Raw genomic sequence first — 14,156 nt, 5'->3', positions numbered from 1 at the left:
TGAAATGTTTGGGCAATTGTTTAAAGACTCAGATATCAAAAACCAAATAAAGCTTTGCCTATTAATAATTGCAAGATCCCCTAACATCTCTCCCAAGGGATAAGATAAGCTGATACTGTAAATAAGGGCAAATGGACTCCCCACAGGCTATTTTGTGAAAAAGTTTCAAAGGAATATCCATATCTGCTTAAAAATTCAATCTTAGCTTTATAATACCAAGCTGTTTTAAAAGCAGGGAAGATGAAAATTTGAGAACAGTTTGTGCGTGTGTGTGTGTGTGCAGGTAAAATGGCCAAAAAAAAAAAAAAAAAACACAGGAAGAAATCTTATAAATTTCTAAAATGTTACAGTTATAATAACCCCACTGTACACCCTAGTTTGTTCAAGCTGTCCTTAATTGAAATCACTGATTAAAATAGTGCTGGGAGTACCTAGCTTAAGAATTGTTACAGAAAATCATTTTGTAAAGGGGGAAAGAATAATCAATGCCCAATTTATAAGTTTTGGAAGCAATTAACATTATATAGGTTACCTTAACTGGGGAGTTCTTTTTATCCAACATTGTGTTATGAAAAATTTCAAACACACAAAAAAGTTGAAGGAACTTTACAGCGAACACCTGTATACTTAGCACGTACATTCTACTATTAATATTGTACTACCAACATGCTTTATCACACATCTATCCATCCTTCTGTCCATTTTATCAATCCACCAATGTCACTGCGTTTTATTTTTGATGCACGCATTTCCAAATTAGTTTGCAGACATCAGTACACTTCTAAATGGTTCTTTTTAAAAACTCACTGAATATTTTTCAAACTATCTGATATGTAAATATTTTCCTGATCACCATCTAAAGATATACCTCAAGAATGCCGTAAATATGAACCTAGAAGCCTTTCCTACAAATAAAAGCCAAAAGGTTGCTTTACTAGAGGTGAAAATGTTACCTTGAGCCATCTAAGAACCAAGTCGTGCCAAAACTGTGTAGGTGATGGAGGCAATGGGAAGCTCGCTGTTAGGACACTGGGAATGTGGAAGGAGAAAGGCAGTGATAGTTTTAACAGGGCAGCTCGGTGTTTAACACGGGTCTATGTGGGAAGGGATTAGCAACTTTCACAGCTATTTAGGAATAAAACGGGAAAGAACCCAAAGAAGGGCGGAGGTGGAGGGGGGCAACAGAACCCGCAGAAAAAGGAGTGTTAAACCAGAAAAGGGGTGTGTGTGCGGTCAGTTCGCGGGGTTTAACTGAGTCAAAAGGAACCACAGCAGGGGAGTGGTAATGACACTCACACTTCTTCCCCCTCCCAAGCCCCCAATCTTCCATCTAAGGGTATGTGTAACGGTGCGGGGGAAGAGTCTGGGGCAGAAGCGTACCTCGCACACGCGCGTGAACACGCGCGCACACACATGCACACGCATACATATCTCCTGACGTGGTGATCTGCGTGGCCGGGGTGGGGGCGTGGGACTCCGGGGAGGCTCCGCAGAGGGGCAGCGGGCGCGGGAGAATCCCGGGATCCGGGTTCACTCATCCATCCTCCGGTCCCCCGCCGCGTGCCAGCGCGCCGCCGGCCGCCCGCCTGCCGGGCCCAGTCGCCCCCCTTTCACTTTCGCGTCTGCGTAGGTGTCTGCCCGGGCGGGCGCGAGGGCGCGGGGGCGCGCCAGGCGACGCGGGGGCGCGCGGCGCGCCGCGAGCAGAGGGGGAGGGGTCCCGGCGCTCGGCCCCTTCCTTGGTTTGCCCCGCCGAGCCGCCTCCGCGGGCGTCTGAGCCGCCGTCAGAGCGAGGGGACCGGTCGCGACCGCCGCGCCCCAGCCAGTTCCCCACACGCCTCGGCGCGCAGACGCCCGCTCCCTCCTCGGCGCCCCCCCACGGCGGGGGTGGGGCAGAGGCGCGGCGAGCCCGAGAGGGGCGGGGAGAGGAGCAGCCTCGCGGGGTGGGCAGCCCGGGAGCAGGAAAAGAAAACTTTTCCCTCCGGCCCCCCGCGCGTGGTCCCCAGCCTTCGCCTCCCCCCGCAGGTGGGAACTGCACCTGAGGCCGGGCGCGAGGTCAGGGCCAGACTTTGAAGGGCTGCGGGCAGGGCTGAAGGAGGTGCGTGCATTTGGGCTCAGTTTTCGTTCGGCCTCCGGGTTGTCAGTGACCGTAGTGGGAGGGCGGCCGCCGGCGCCCCTTCCCGTTTCCCACCGGCTGGTGGCCGGACGCGGTGCCACCTCCTCCCGCTCCTGAGGGTGTGACCCGGGGAGGGGGGCGCAGGCTCCCCCTGCGACCGCCCCCTCCTACACGCGCTTGGCCGCCCGACCTGTCACCGGCTACCCCGGGCCGGGGGAGGGGGCGCGGAGAGCGGCGCTGCGGAGCGGCGGGCGCGGGATCCTCCCGCCGGACTCCCCGGCTCCCAGGGACGCCGCCGCCGTCAACGCCGGGCGGACGCGCAGCCCCGGGAGAGGAGCCCGCCTGAGGCCCGGCCGCCGCCGCTGGGGGCGGGCGGGTGCCCGCGTCCCCCTCTGCGCGATTTGGCGCCGCTGCCTCGCCGCCTCTTGTAGGGTAACAGCACTATTGCTCTACCCACCGTCAGCAGGGCGACTGCTGGGATTATCATCCTCTCCGTCCTCACCGCCGATCAGCCAATATTGGACTTGCTGGTGGCGGCGGCAGCAGCGGCGGCGGGAGTCTCGCCGTCCCCCTTCCCCCGCCCCAGCCTCCCCACCATGTCCTAGAAAAGGTGAGTGCAGCGACAGTCACTTTGCGCTGACAGCGGCGAGAGGGGTCCGGAGAGCGCAGGGGCGGCCCCGGGCTAGGCAGGTTGCGCGCCGAGGGCAGAGGGCGCGGGTTGGCGAGCGGAGGTGGGATGCGGGTAGGAGACGAGTTGCCCGCTGGCGGCCCTGGGGCAAGGGTGCTGGGTGGCGGGCGAGCGATCGCGGCGGCTGCCCCTGCACGGTTCTAACCTAGATTTTGCAAGAAGCTGAGATCCAGGGCAAGACCGGCCCTCCTCAAAGGAGGTAAAAACTTAGTAAAAGAGACACGTCCTTTCCTTTAATAATGAATAATTCGGCAACGCTTGAGGAACCGCCGCCGCCTCTCTTGCCCAGGCTCTAGGTCCGGGACTCCCCTTGCTCCCGCCCGCCGCCAGCGCTCTGCCGGGGTGCGATGGATGTCCGGCTGGCAGGGACGGGAGAGTGCGCGTGACGGTGGGTCCCTTGGGAAAGTTGGGATGCTCGGCGGGGACTCTTGGCTGTGGGGACGGCGGGGGCAGCTCCGCGCTGGGGACCGAGGAGCATTAGAGTCGGGGGTCAGGAGCAGCTCGTGGCGCCGCCGCTGTCGCCCCTTTCTCCAGGGAGTTCCCGACTGGAGCGGCTGAGAGTTCAAGTCTCCCTGGGTTAGGGGTCGGGAATCCCGAAGCTTAACTAACTGTAAGGAGAGGAGGGGCCTTTGGGCACAGGGTGTCCCCCCGCCCCCAGCCTCGGGCTTTGGCGGGCGCTAAGCGAGGGTAAGGCGGGAGGCCGCACAGCTGCCGCCGCCGGGCTGTGGGTCGCCGAGGGCCGGGGACCAGATTTAGGTGTATACGTCACTGATGCTGACTCCGGGCCAGCGGGGAGCCTAAAACGGGGCCTTATACGCGGAGCCTAAAAGTCCTTAGAAATCAAAGTTAAGAACCCCATCCTTTTGCTTAGTAACTGCAGCATTTGGGTGGGCGGGAGGAGAATCGAGGAGGGGGCGGTTGGAGGGAAACCGAAATTTCTTCATGCAGACAACCGATCCTTCGAAAACAGTTTGGTTCCTTCCCCCCTCCTGCCTGTTTCTCCCACTTATGTGACCCACCCCCTCCACCCATTATAACGTGAATATCCTCGATGGTAAGCTTGCTTTCAAATTGAACTAGTGGAAAAATCCAATACTAAAGTAGTAAGTATAGTGACAAAATTTTGAGGAAGTAGAGGAGCAGCTCTTGACTCTGGCACTTTTTTCATTTTTCTTTTTCTTTCTTTTGATTTTTCTTTTTTGTTTGTTTGTTTGGTTAGGGGTCTAAGGGATGGGAGGAAGGCTGTGTTTAAAGGGTTTTTCCAGCACGGTTAAAACAAGTACATTCAAATCGAGTGGGAACGTGATCGTCTTGCTCGCTGGCAGCGAAGGCTGCTGCTGCTCTGCTGAGAGGTAACTCTGGAGACAGTGGAAAGGGGCTGAGAGAGGAACCTCGGGGGTCGGTGATCCCACCCAGAGTCCTCCCCGCGCGCGGACGCTGCTGGGCGGCGCCAGGGTCTGGGCTGCAGCTCACCTGGCGCTGCAGGTGGAGAGCGTGAGGGGACGACACTTTGCTCGCGGAAAAACCGACTTCTTCCGCGTCCCCACACTTTTCACATCTCTCCAGATATCCTGGGGTCGGCCAGAAGGAGAGCAGGGTGGACGTAAGCAAGTTTGGGCGGCCAAGCGATGGGGGTGGGGGCAGCGTGCGGAGGCCGCCTGATGTAGCCACCGCCCGGCACCCCAGGATCCTGTCGCGGCTGCGGCTTTAAGGAAGCTGCCGAGTCCAGGCTGTGTCGCAGCAACTTTGTATCAGTCATGTCGCCCGCCTGGTGACTGACAGCTTGGATTGTCCAATAAGAAGCCCGCCTGACCCGTGCAGCGTGGAGCCTTGTTTCTCTTCGGGCCAATAGGAAGGGTTCAGGGGGGCGGGATAGCAACCTGAACTTTATCTGGACATGTGACCCGCTTTTAAAAGGGCCAGCCCTCCAGCTGGCCCACTCCCCCTCTGGGCTTTCGCCCGCCCTCTCTCCCTCCCTTTCTTGCCCGCTCTGGCCCTGCCCCTGCCCCCTCCTTTCAGCCCCTCCGCGCCCGGGGTGTCATTGGGCCCGGGAGACTGGAGCCAACTTCAGGCTGCTCAGAGGAAGCCCGTGCAGTCAGTCACCTGGGTGCAAGAGCGTTGCTGCCTCGGGCTCTCCCTCTGCAGGGAGAGCGGCACTCGCTGGCCTGGATGTGGTTGGATTTAGGGGGGCTCCGCAGCAGGGGTTTCGTGGCGGTGGCAAGCGCTGCAACAGGTAGACGGCGACAGACGGACCCCGGCCGAGGCAGGTGTGTAGGGGCGCGCGGCAGGGCAAAGCTTGCCCTGCTCAGCGTGCGGCCGCGGCGCGGGAGCGTGCACTTTGCAGGGAGAAGTGGCTGCGTAATCCGGAGGCACAGTCAGTATGGTGCTGTGTGCTTGTTGTTTTGTTTTGGTTTTCCACTTTTCTCCCCTTTTGGCCGCCAGAGGACTATTTTGGGAAAGTTTGGCCACTTTGGATAAATGCCCTCTAACTAGCAGCTTTTGACTGCCTTTGGCAGTGGGAGGTCTACCACGCTTCCCTTTCCCCGAAGATGAATTTCGGATCATTTTCCCTGTACAATTTTTAAAGGACGTTTGAATACTATTTCTTTCCTTTATCAATTGCGGAAGCTCCCAATTCTCAGCCGGAGGTGTAGCGGAAAGGGCAGTTGAAGGAGATATAGATCCTAATAGATCCTGTATAAAAGGGGCTCTGGAAATTCGTGCATTTCCCGTTCCCTAGCATTCGCGAAACTCTTGAGACAGGCTACGCTTCCTATGGCATCAGTTGGAATTTTAAGGGCAAGGGAGAAGGGACGAAGCTTCTTTTGGTGGCATCCTTACTCTGCTACTGAATTTTAGGTGCGTGGCTTTGCCTACTCAATTTAAACAGACCAGGTTTAAATAATAATGGTTTATGGCACCATCAATTTTAATTATTTATTATGACATAGGAGTTAGGAAAACTTTTGATAGCAGACGAGCTTTTGAAACCGCCGAATTTTAAAGGCACCAAATTGCTTCTTAACATTTTGTATTGCCATTTCTCTAGGTGCTGTTATTGATGATATTTACATAGTAATGATAACAGCATTCTCCATCTGTGAAGTCCTGCTGTGAAGTTTTAATTTTATGTTTGACATTGTGGCAGCTATCGTGGAAAAGCTTGAGAGAAGTTTTAAAAAATAATTTAAAGTGGAGCTTTTTCCTTTAAGGGAGGCATAGTTTTGTTTGGCGATTTTTGGAAAGATCAGGTGGCTCTGTAAATTAGGTGAGTGAATAGAAATCAGGTGTGCTCAGTTCTAACTGGTTCTCCCGCTCTCTTAGGTGACCTTGGGCAGATTTCTATCATTTACCTCATCTATAAAAGAGAGGAACATAATAGTTCTGTAGTGGGGAATGACAAAAAATAGGTACGTATAGTGAACTTTCACAACTATGCAGCCTAGAGATGATTGTGAGATTCTTAAGCGTTAGTCTTTAAGGTGCCATATTATAGTGAAATAAATATTAAAAATGATGCCTTTTCTATCATTTCCATCATGATGAGATTGGGTTTTGGGGGATACTAAAAGTGAAAGTGTTTCCAGATAAAATACAAATTCGCAAGGATCTTTGTTAATATTCATGAAAAAAGTACTTCCTTATGGAAAAGGGCAATTTAACGCAGACTGTTGTGAAAATAGCATTTCTTTTGTGTTTGAGAGCATATGTATGGCTTAAAGTAGCACCTCCACCAGTGCTTTTCCTTATGTGAATTTTTTTTTATGATTCGGGGTGAGGCCCATTTGCATGAAAATTAAAAGTTCATAATTTTTTTGCATTTTTCCTAAGAGAATCTTTGGTATGGTTTCCACTGTGAGGCAGGCAAGCCTGATTTTTGTTAGATTTGTATACCTCTATCAGCTTCATTTTATACTTTAGTAACAAAACCTTTTTCTTTATCCTGTAGATATTAAGTTCTATGAGGATCATATTCATCGACTAGTATTTTCAGTATTCACTAGTAAGTACGGGTTGACTGAAATTCTGCTCAAGCCATGGTCATTGTGCCAGTTCCAGAAAGACAGCCTCGGTTTCCTGGATGACATAGGACATAAATTCCTAACCGGACCCATTTGTTTACAGAAAAGACTAATTAAAATACTAGGGAGACTCAACGTAAAATATTTCAATAATGCTATTTTAAAAAATATCTGATCTTAAAAAAATGTTTGCGTGGAAGCCGTGCAGATGCTAGATGTCTTGTCTTTTGTGTTTGACTATTGCCAATCTGTATTGTTTCCTTTGTTGAGAGGTGCCTTAGGTTGGTAGACGAGAATACCTTAAACAAAGTAATTTAGATTTCAGCAAAACCTTTTGCAAATTCCTTAATGAGAATCCTGTCAATCATGTGGTGAAATACAGCCTATTCTATGTTATTAAGGGAGTTCAAGGTTAGCCAAATAGGACTAGGAGAGTTGTGATCAGCTGTATGATGTTAGCTAATAAGGTGCTACCTTGTCCAGGGCTTTAAGACTGTCTTTGCTGCCCATCATCTCCCATATAGATTCTCTTCAAGTCTTCTGTAGCCTCACAAACATGGGATTTGGTTCTTGCTTTAGGGCAGAGTGCCGAAAAGTGCAGAATCTTAGTAGATGTTCTTTGAGAAAAAGGTGCAGTGGTCAAATTATTTGAAGAATGCTGGATTAAAAAGTAAACAGAATCTCCCAGAGGTTTTGGTATGCAAATTTATATAGGGAAACCAAAAAAGCCAAGAGTGACCACCCTTCCCAAAGACAGTTTGGAAAATGGGTTTTGGAGAGAGGTCTGGGTGAGGGTCCCCCTTCAGACACAGGACAGAGAGCCCACTTGTCTATGACCAGGAAGAGAATGAGGCTGTGTGAGTGAGGCAGAGTGTGCCAGTGAAGGCCTTCGGGTAAGGTTGTTGAGACAAGAGTAACTTCCAGGCATCTGGTTAGATTGTGGTGCAGTTTGCCAAGAGAGTGAATGTGAATTTGGGGGTGGGTGGGGGGTGAGATGTGCAGAAAGTGTTCAGTTTTGAATACAAATAGACATATCGTGTTGTTTAATGAATTTGGTTCTGAACCATTTATACCTTAGCTATATAGTCATTCATCTTTAGTATGGGGAAGACAGAATATTCTTAGGTAGACATAGAAGCAGCACATAATATTTACTGCTATTTTTCAATACATAGCTATGACTAAATGGTTTTTTAGTAAAGCATAAAAGGCCAGTCTTAGCTATTTGGATCCCAATTCACTGTTTTTTAGTTCAGTTTTCTGTCAACTTTTACTTGGCTTTCATTCACACCAAATCTTTTGGCTGGAATTACCATTAATAGATAACTACCTCAACCTTTGTAATTTTATTTATTTCCTACTGTTTTGTGATTGATTTTTGATTAGGAATTTATAGGATGTTCTTTAAGTGAAAACATACTACATAATTGGTAGATTTTAATGTTTGGAAATTGAGTATTGATATTATAATAGTTGAAAATTTTTTGTGATCTATCTAATTGGGATACTGTAATGAAATTGATCATTTCTGCCCTTTCAGAACTTAAACTCTAGTGTAAAACACAGAAAAGTAAGAGGTAATTATAATACTTGGACAATTTGGACATTAAATTTCTTCATAGGGCTTTGTGCTATCTAATGCAAATTTACTTATGAGTCCAACTAAGATTTATCTTATGCAAATTTATTTAGTAGCATTATTTTTCAATGTTAATACATGTTCTGTAACAGAAGGACTTCCTGTTTTTTTGTTTGTTTGTTTGTTTTTTAAAACAAAGGGAAGGTAGGCAGGGTCAAGATAGTGGCAAAGAGGGGAAAGGATGAGAGGACTAAAATAAAGCTTGTATATAGAATTGCAGAAACAGCATCTTTTAGATCAGGACTTTTATTGAGCCATAGATTGTTTACAGACTTCGAGATGTTTGAAAACTGCATAATACAGATTTTAGGAGTTTTAAAATAGTAAAATGTAAAAATAAAATTTTACTGTGAGTGAGTTAATTTCCTTTAAGATGTGTTTCTTTAGAGTGGTGGTTGTCAGTCAAGGGTGATTTTGCCCCCCCATGGGCATTTGGTAATGTCTGGAGACATTTTCAGTTGTCACAACTGGGGAGGCGAAATACTACTGGCATCTAGTGGGTAGGGTTAGGGATACTGCTAAACACCTTAACAATGCATTGGGCAGACCTCCACAGCTAAGAATCATCAGGCCCAAAATGTCAATAGTGCCAAGATTGAGAAACTGATGTAGAGAGAGACTTGCTATCAAATTGTAGCTCCAACACTTAGTGGTTTGCCCGGTGCCTCAGTTTTCACACTTGTATTATTTGGATAATACTTTTATCAGTCATTCAGGGTTGTGTGTAAGGTTAAATGAGTTAATATACTGCATTAAATTATATGAGTAAGAATTATATCAATATAGCCTATTATGATGATTTTATCTGTGAAGTAAATTGATCTATAGAGTGCATGGATATGGTTGTATATCTGAAACAACCTTATGGGTTGCTTGAGGATGGGGATTGTGTCTCTTCTGTTTATCACTACCTATTCACTGACTGGTCTAAGGTCAAGGATGTAGCAAGCACTTGATAAATATTGTTGAATGAATGAACGAATGCTTAAATTTTCAGGGCTCCTCTCAGATTTCTCCATTTGCCATTGAGAGTAAACATTTTTGATTGTTGGTAGTCATTCTAGCAGAGGTAGCACTGGTACCATGCACAGGTCAGGGTGCATGTCAAAGTCATTGCCAAATACAGAGAAGACACCAGACATTCCTGAGTTGTCATACAGCCCCTCTGAGCTATGGACCATCTTAATCAGAATATATAGATCCTGACTTTTCAGAACTGACATTAAATTATCTTCATCACTAGTCTATCTTAAGAAAGTCTTACTTCTAAAAAAAATCACAAATTATTTTTCTATGATAACTCATTTGGTATGTTTGTGTTTGGAAAGAGTAACTTTAATTACATTTCCATATTGTTTTTAACACGGCCATGTATTAAATATGGAAGGCAGCTTCTATATGATCCATAGACTCCAAAGGCATTGGAGTCAGAAGATTGAGATTTAAACCCAACTTTGTCACTATGTCTTTGACTTTGGGCAAGCCACCCACTTCACTAAGTCCTCAGTTTCCTTTTTTTGCCTGCCTTAATTCCCAGAATTACTTTGAATGTCTAATATGTTAACATTTGTAAATATTTTTTGCAGACTCTAAAGACTGTATTATAGCAAACATGTTACTTTTATTTAGATCCAAAAGAGTTTTATATGATCGCTTCTCTTGTTCTGACATCTGGACAAGCTGTAGTCAATACTCTGTTATGTCAGCATCCAAAAAGGGAACAGTTTTAAATTGGCTAGAAATGTTGCTTATAATAAGTAGAAGGTGTTTCATGGCTCAGTAAATGCAATTTTAGAATTTCTTTTAGAGTAATATTGCTATAACTGACTCTAATTTTTTAATGTAAATTTATTTGTTAGTGATGGAGACCAAAGGCTACCACAGTCTCCCTGAAGGTCTAGATATGGAAAGACGGTGGGGTCAAGTTTCTCAGGCTGTGGAGCATTCTTCCCTGGGACCTACAGAGAGGACTGATGAGAATAACTACATGGAGATTGTCAACGTAAGCTGTGTTTCCGGTGCTATTCCAAACAACAGTACTCAAGGAAGCAGCAAAGAAAAACACGAACTACTCCCTTGCCTTCAGCAAGACAATAATCGGCCTGGGATTTTAACAGCTGATATTAAAACTGAGCTGGAATCTAAGGAACTTTCAGCAACTGTAGCTGAGTCCATGGGTTTATATATGGATTCTGTAAGAGATGCTGACTATTCCTATGAACAGCAGAACCAGCAAGGAAGCATGAGTCCAGCTAAGATTTATCAGAATGTTGAACAGCTGGTGAAATTTTACAAAGGAAATGGCCATCGTCCTTCCACTCTAAGTTGTGTGAACAGGCCCTTGAGATCATTTATGTCTGACTCTGGGAGCTCCATGAATGGTGGCGTCATGCGTGCCATTGTTAAAAGCCCTATCATGTGTCATGAGAAAAGCCCGTCTGTTTGCAGCCCTCTGAACATGACATCTTCAGTTTGCAGCCCTGCTGGAATCAACTCTGTGTCCTCCACCACAGCCAGCTTTGGCAGTTTTCCAGTGCACAGCCCAATCACCCAGGGAACTCCTCTGACATGCTCTCCTAATGTTGAAAATCGAGGCTCCAGGTCGCACAGCCCTGCACATGCTAGCAACGTGGGCTCTCCTCTCTCAAGTCCGTTAAGTAGCATGAAATCCTCAATTTCCAGCCCTCCAAGTCACTGCAGTGTAAAATCTCCAGTCTCCAGTCCCAATAACGTCACTCTGAGATCCTCTGTGTCTAGCCCTGCAAATATCAACAACTCAAGGTGCTCTGTTTCCAGCCCTTCCAACACTAATAACAGATCCACGCTTTCCAGTCCGGCAGCCAGTACTGTGGGATCTATCTGTAGCCCTGTAAACAATGCCTTCAGCTACACTGCTTCTGGCACCTCTGCTGGATCCAGTACATCACGGGATGTGGTTCCCAGTCCAGACACACAGGAGAAAGGTGCTCAAGAGGTCCCTTTTCCTAAGACTGAGGAAGTAGAGAGTGCCATCTCAAATGGTGTGACTGGCCAGCTTAATATTGTCCAGTACATAAAACCAGAACCAGATGGAGCTTTTAGCAGCTCATGTCTAGGAGGAAATAGCAAAATAAATTCGGATTCTCCATTCTCAGTACCAATAAAGCAAGAATCAACCAAGCATTCATGTTCGGGCACCTCTTTTAAAGGGAATCCAACAGTAAACCCATTTCCATTTATGGATGGCTCATATTTTTCTTTTATGGATGATAAAGACTATTATTCCCTATCAGGAATTTTAGGACCACCTGTGCCCGGCTTTGATGGTAACTGTGAAGGCAGCGGATTCCCAGTGGGTATTAAACAAGAACCAGATGATGGGAGCTATTACCCGGAGGCCAGCATCCCTTCCTCTGCCATTGTTGGAGTGAATTCAGGTGGACAGTCCTTCCACTACAGGATTGGTGCTCAGGGTACAATATCTTTATCGCGATCGGCTAGAGACCAATCTTTCCAACACCTGAGTTCCTTTCCTCCTGTCAATACTTTAGTGGAGTCATGGAAATCACATGGTGACCTGTCGTCTAGAAGAAGTGATGGGTATCCAGTCTTAGAATACATTCCAGAAAATGTATCAAGGTAAGTTGGTTTTCTCCATTTTTTTGAAAGTCATGGCTTTATACATGTTGAAGGTTAGCATTATCTTTACAGTCGATAAATTTAAACACATTTCAGATTACTGTTTTAAGGATGGTCATATGGTCCCTTTTGCATGTTGATATAATGTTATTTTTTTGAAGTAGAGGAAAAAAACGTTCTAAAATATCTACGTTGATTTTGAAGGGGCATATGTAGGTGTCCCCCACTCCCCATTGCCTGTTTTAGGTGTTTAGAAAATTTATGTTTTACTGGCAGTTACTATGTAAATATAGTAATTTTGCAGAAGAATACTTGATTTTTTTTTCCTTTAGCTGTTTGCTGGTTTACTAATATTGCTTGAAGTTAGTTTATTTGTGGTCTTAGTCCTTTTTTTATTATGGCTTTCTTTATTAATCATCACTTCATCGGTTGTGAAAAATAAAATTGAATCCTGTATTTGTTACCCACAAGCTTCCCTCCCTTCTGCCCTTTTCTGGGTAGGTTAATTATATGAAAGTTGTGGTTTTTCAATACAAATAAATCATTTCGTTAACTGTTGAGGGCTTTAAAGACTCAGCATATCTAAAATTACTAAGTGGACAATCTTGCTTTCTTACTTATATTGGAAGTGAAGTATGTCACTGCAGTTTTGAATTGGTATATTTATAACTTTTCAGATCTGCAAGAAGACATATTTTATTTACTGTAAAATATCTCTTGGCTTTCCTTGTTGCAGATATCATGTTGTATATATTTAGAAAAAACAAGGAAGAGGTTTTAGATATGACTATAAAGGGTGGTTCTAAGTTATACAGTGAATACTTGGGTTGGACTTTGCTTCAGTACTGTTTTTATGACATGGTTGTGATAAATTATTCCTTTATGGACTATATAAAGAATAGATTTCCTTGGTATAGTTCGTTCCTTTGGCATCCAGAACTATGTGGATATTTTCCTTTATTTCGTTAAAAATTATCTTGTGGGGAATATGTCCATCCCATTAACAGGATACAGGGTTTACATGTATTGCTGTGGCTTTCTCCTACTCTGTTTTTTTCCCAAACCAAAAGCAAAAATTTTAATTTATGTATTATTTTCATTGGCATTGCCTCAAACCTTGCTTTTCTTGCTTTTATGGAAGCAAACATTTCATAAAGGATACATTTTTATAGTTTCCCCATAGTATGAACTATTCAATCATATTCTAATGCTGTCTCTTTAAATTATAAGCCCTAACACAAGTCATGAGATAGCATGGCTGCCATCAGAACCAAACTGAGCTGTGTTTTACTGCTATTGCTTTGCTTTACTTTTAGAGAAGGAAATTTTTTCATGTGATGTGAATATTTTTGTAAATGATGTTTTTAGTAAACTGGTATGAGGTAGTATAGCCTGGTAGTTAACAGCATGACTGGTTGAAATCCCAACTCTGCTACTTAATTGTTTAATCTTCTCAGCTGTATAAAGGAATTAACTAGTACCCATCTCAAAGGTATTTAAGACAATTTAAGTGAGTTAATTTATGAGAAATACTTTGAATTCCTTTCGATATGTTAGTGTGCATTGTATATGTTTTAGCTATTATGAGATGGTTTTATACTTTTTAGTTTTCATATTTTTAGTTTTTTCCTTCATTATATGAAATTCCACAGAATCTTATAAATACTTAAAATATTTAAGCATTTATTAAATATTTGTTAATTTCTTACGATTAAGCTCATTTTTAAAAAATGATTATGCACTATACCTTTGTTATTACAGTTCTATTTATGCTTTGTTAGTTTTGAAAACTATTTCTTTGAATAATGATGTTTCTGGTAGAAATGTTACAGATGCAGTAAGCTAAAATGATTAGTTGTCTCTTATGTTTGTTTTATATCCCTGTTTCTACTATTTTAAATGTACTTTTCCTGCTCAACTCATGAAGCCCCTCCTGATGGTCCAAGGACCCACGCATAGCCTTAGACATGTTAGTATGAATTAGTGACCTTGAGCCTATCCGGCATTTGTGGGCACAGGAAGTGTTGTCTTGTGTCTCCTCTTTAGTATTCCAAAATTCCTTATGTGTTTGTTAAT

The 14,156-nt window shown here is 45.0% G+C and overlaps 1 protein-coding gene across 2 annotated transcripts in view; it reads left to right on the top strand.

The window, feature by feature from the left end:
* Nucleotides 1–2,085: 2,085 nt before the first annotated feature.
* Nucleotides 2,086–14,156, top strand: part of NR3C2 (nuclear receptor subfamily 3 group C member 2) — a 363,388-nt gene continuing 351,317 nt past the window's right edge. The window contains exons 1-2 of one of the 2 annotated variants that reach the window (XM_030920434.1): nucleotides 2,086–2,095; nucleotides 10,322–12,080. In XM_030920434.1, the coding sequence (XP_030776294.1) occupies nucleotides 10,324–12,080 (1,757 nt within the window). In that variant the 5' untranslated portion in view covers nucleotides 2,086–2,095; nucleotides 10,322–10,323. Of the gene's footprint in view, nucleotides 2,096–4,572; nucleotides 5,069–10,321; nucleotides 12,081–14,156 lie in introns of those variants that run through there. The other variant, XM_010368448.2, reaches the window with a different exon arrangement.

This window comes from Rhinopithecus roxellana, chromosome 2 (genome assembly GCF_007565055.1).
Source record: "Rhinopithecus roxellana isolate Shanxi Qingling chromosome 2, ASM756505v1, whole genome shotgun sequence".
NCBI lineage: Eukaryota > Metazoa > Chordata > Mammalia > Primates > Cercopithecidae > Rhinopithecus > Rhinopithecus roxellana.
The sequence above is the reverse complement of the archived record's forward strand: the minus strand, read 5'-3'. Positions and strand labels throughout refer to the sequence as shown.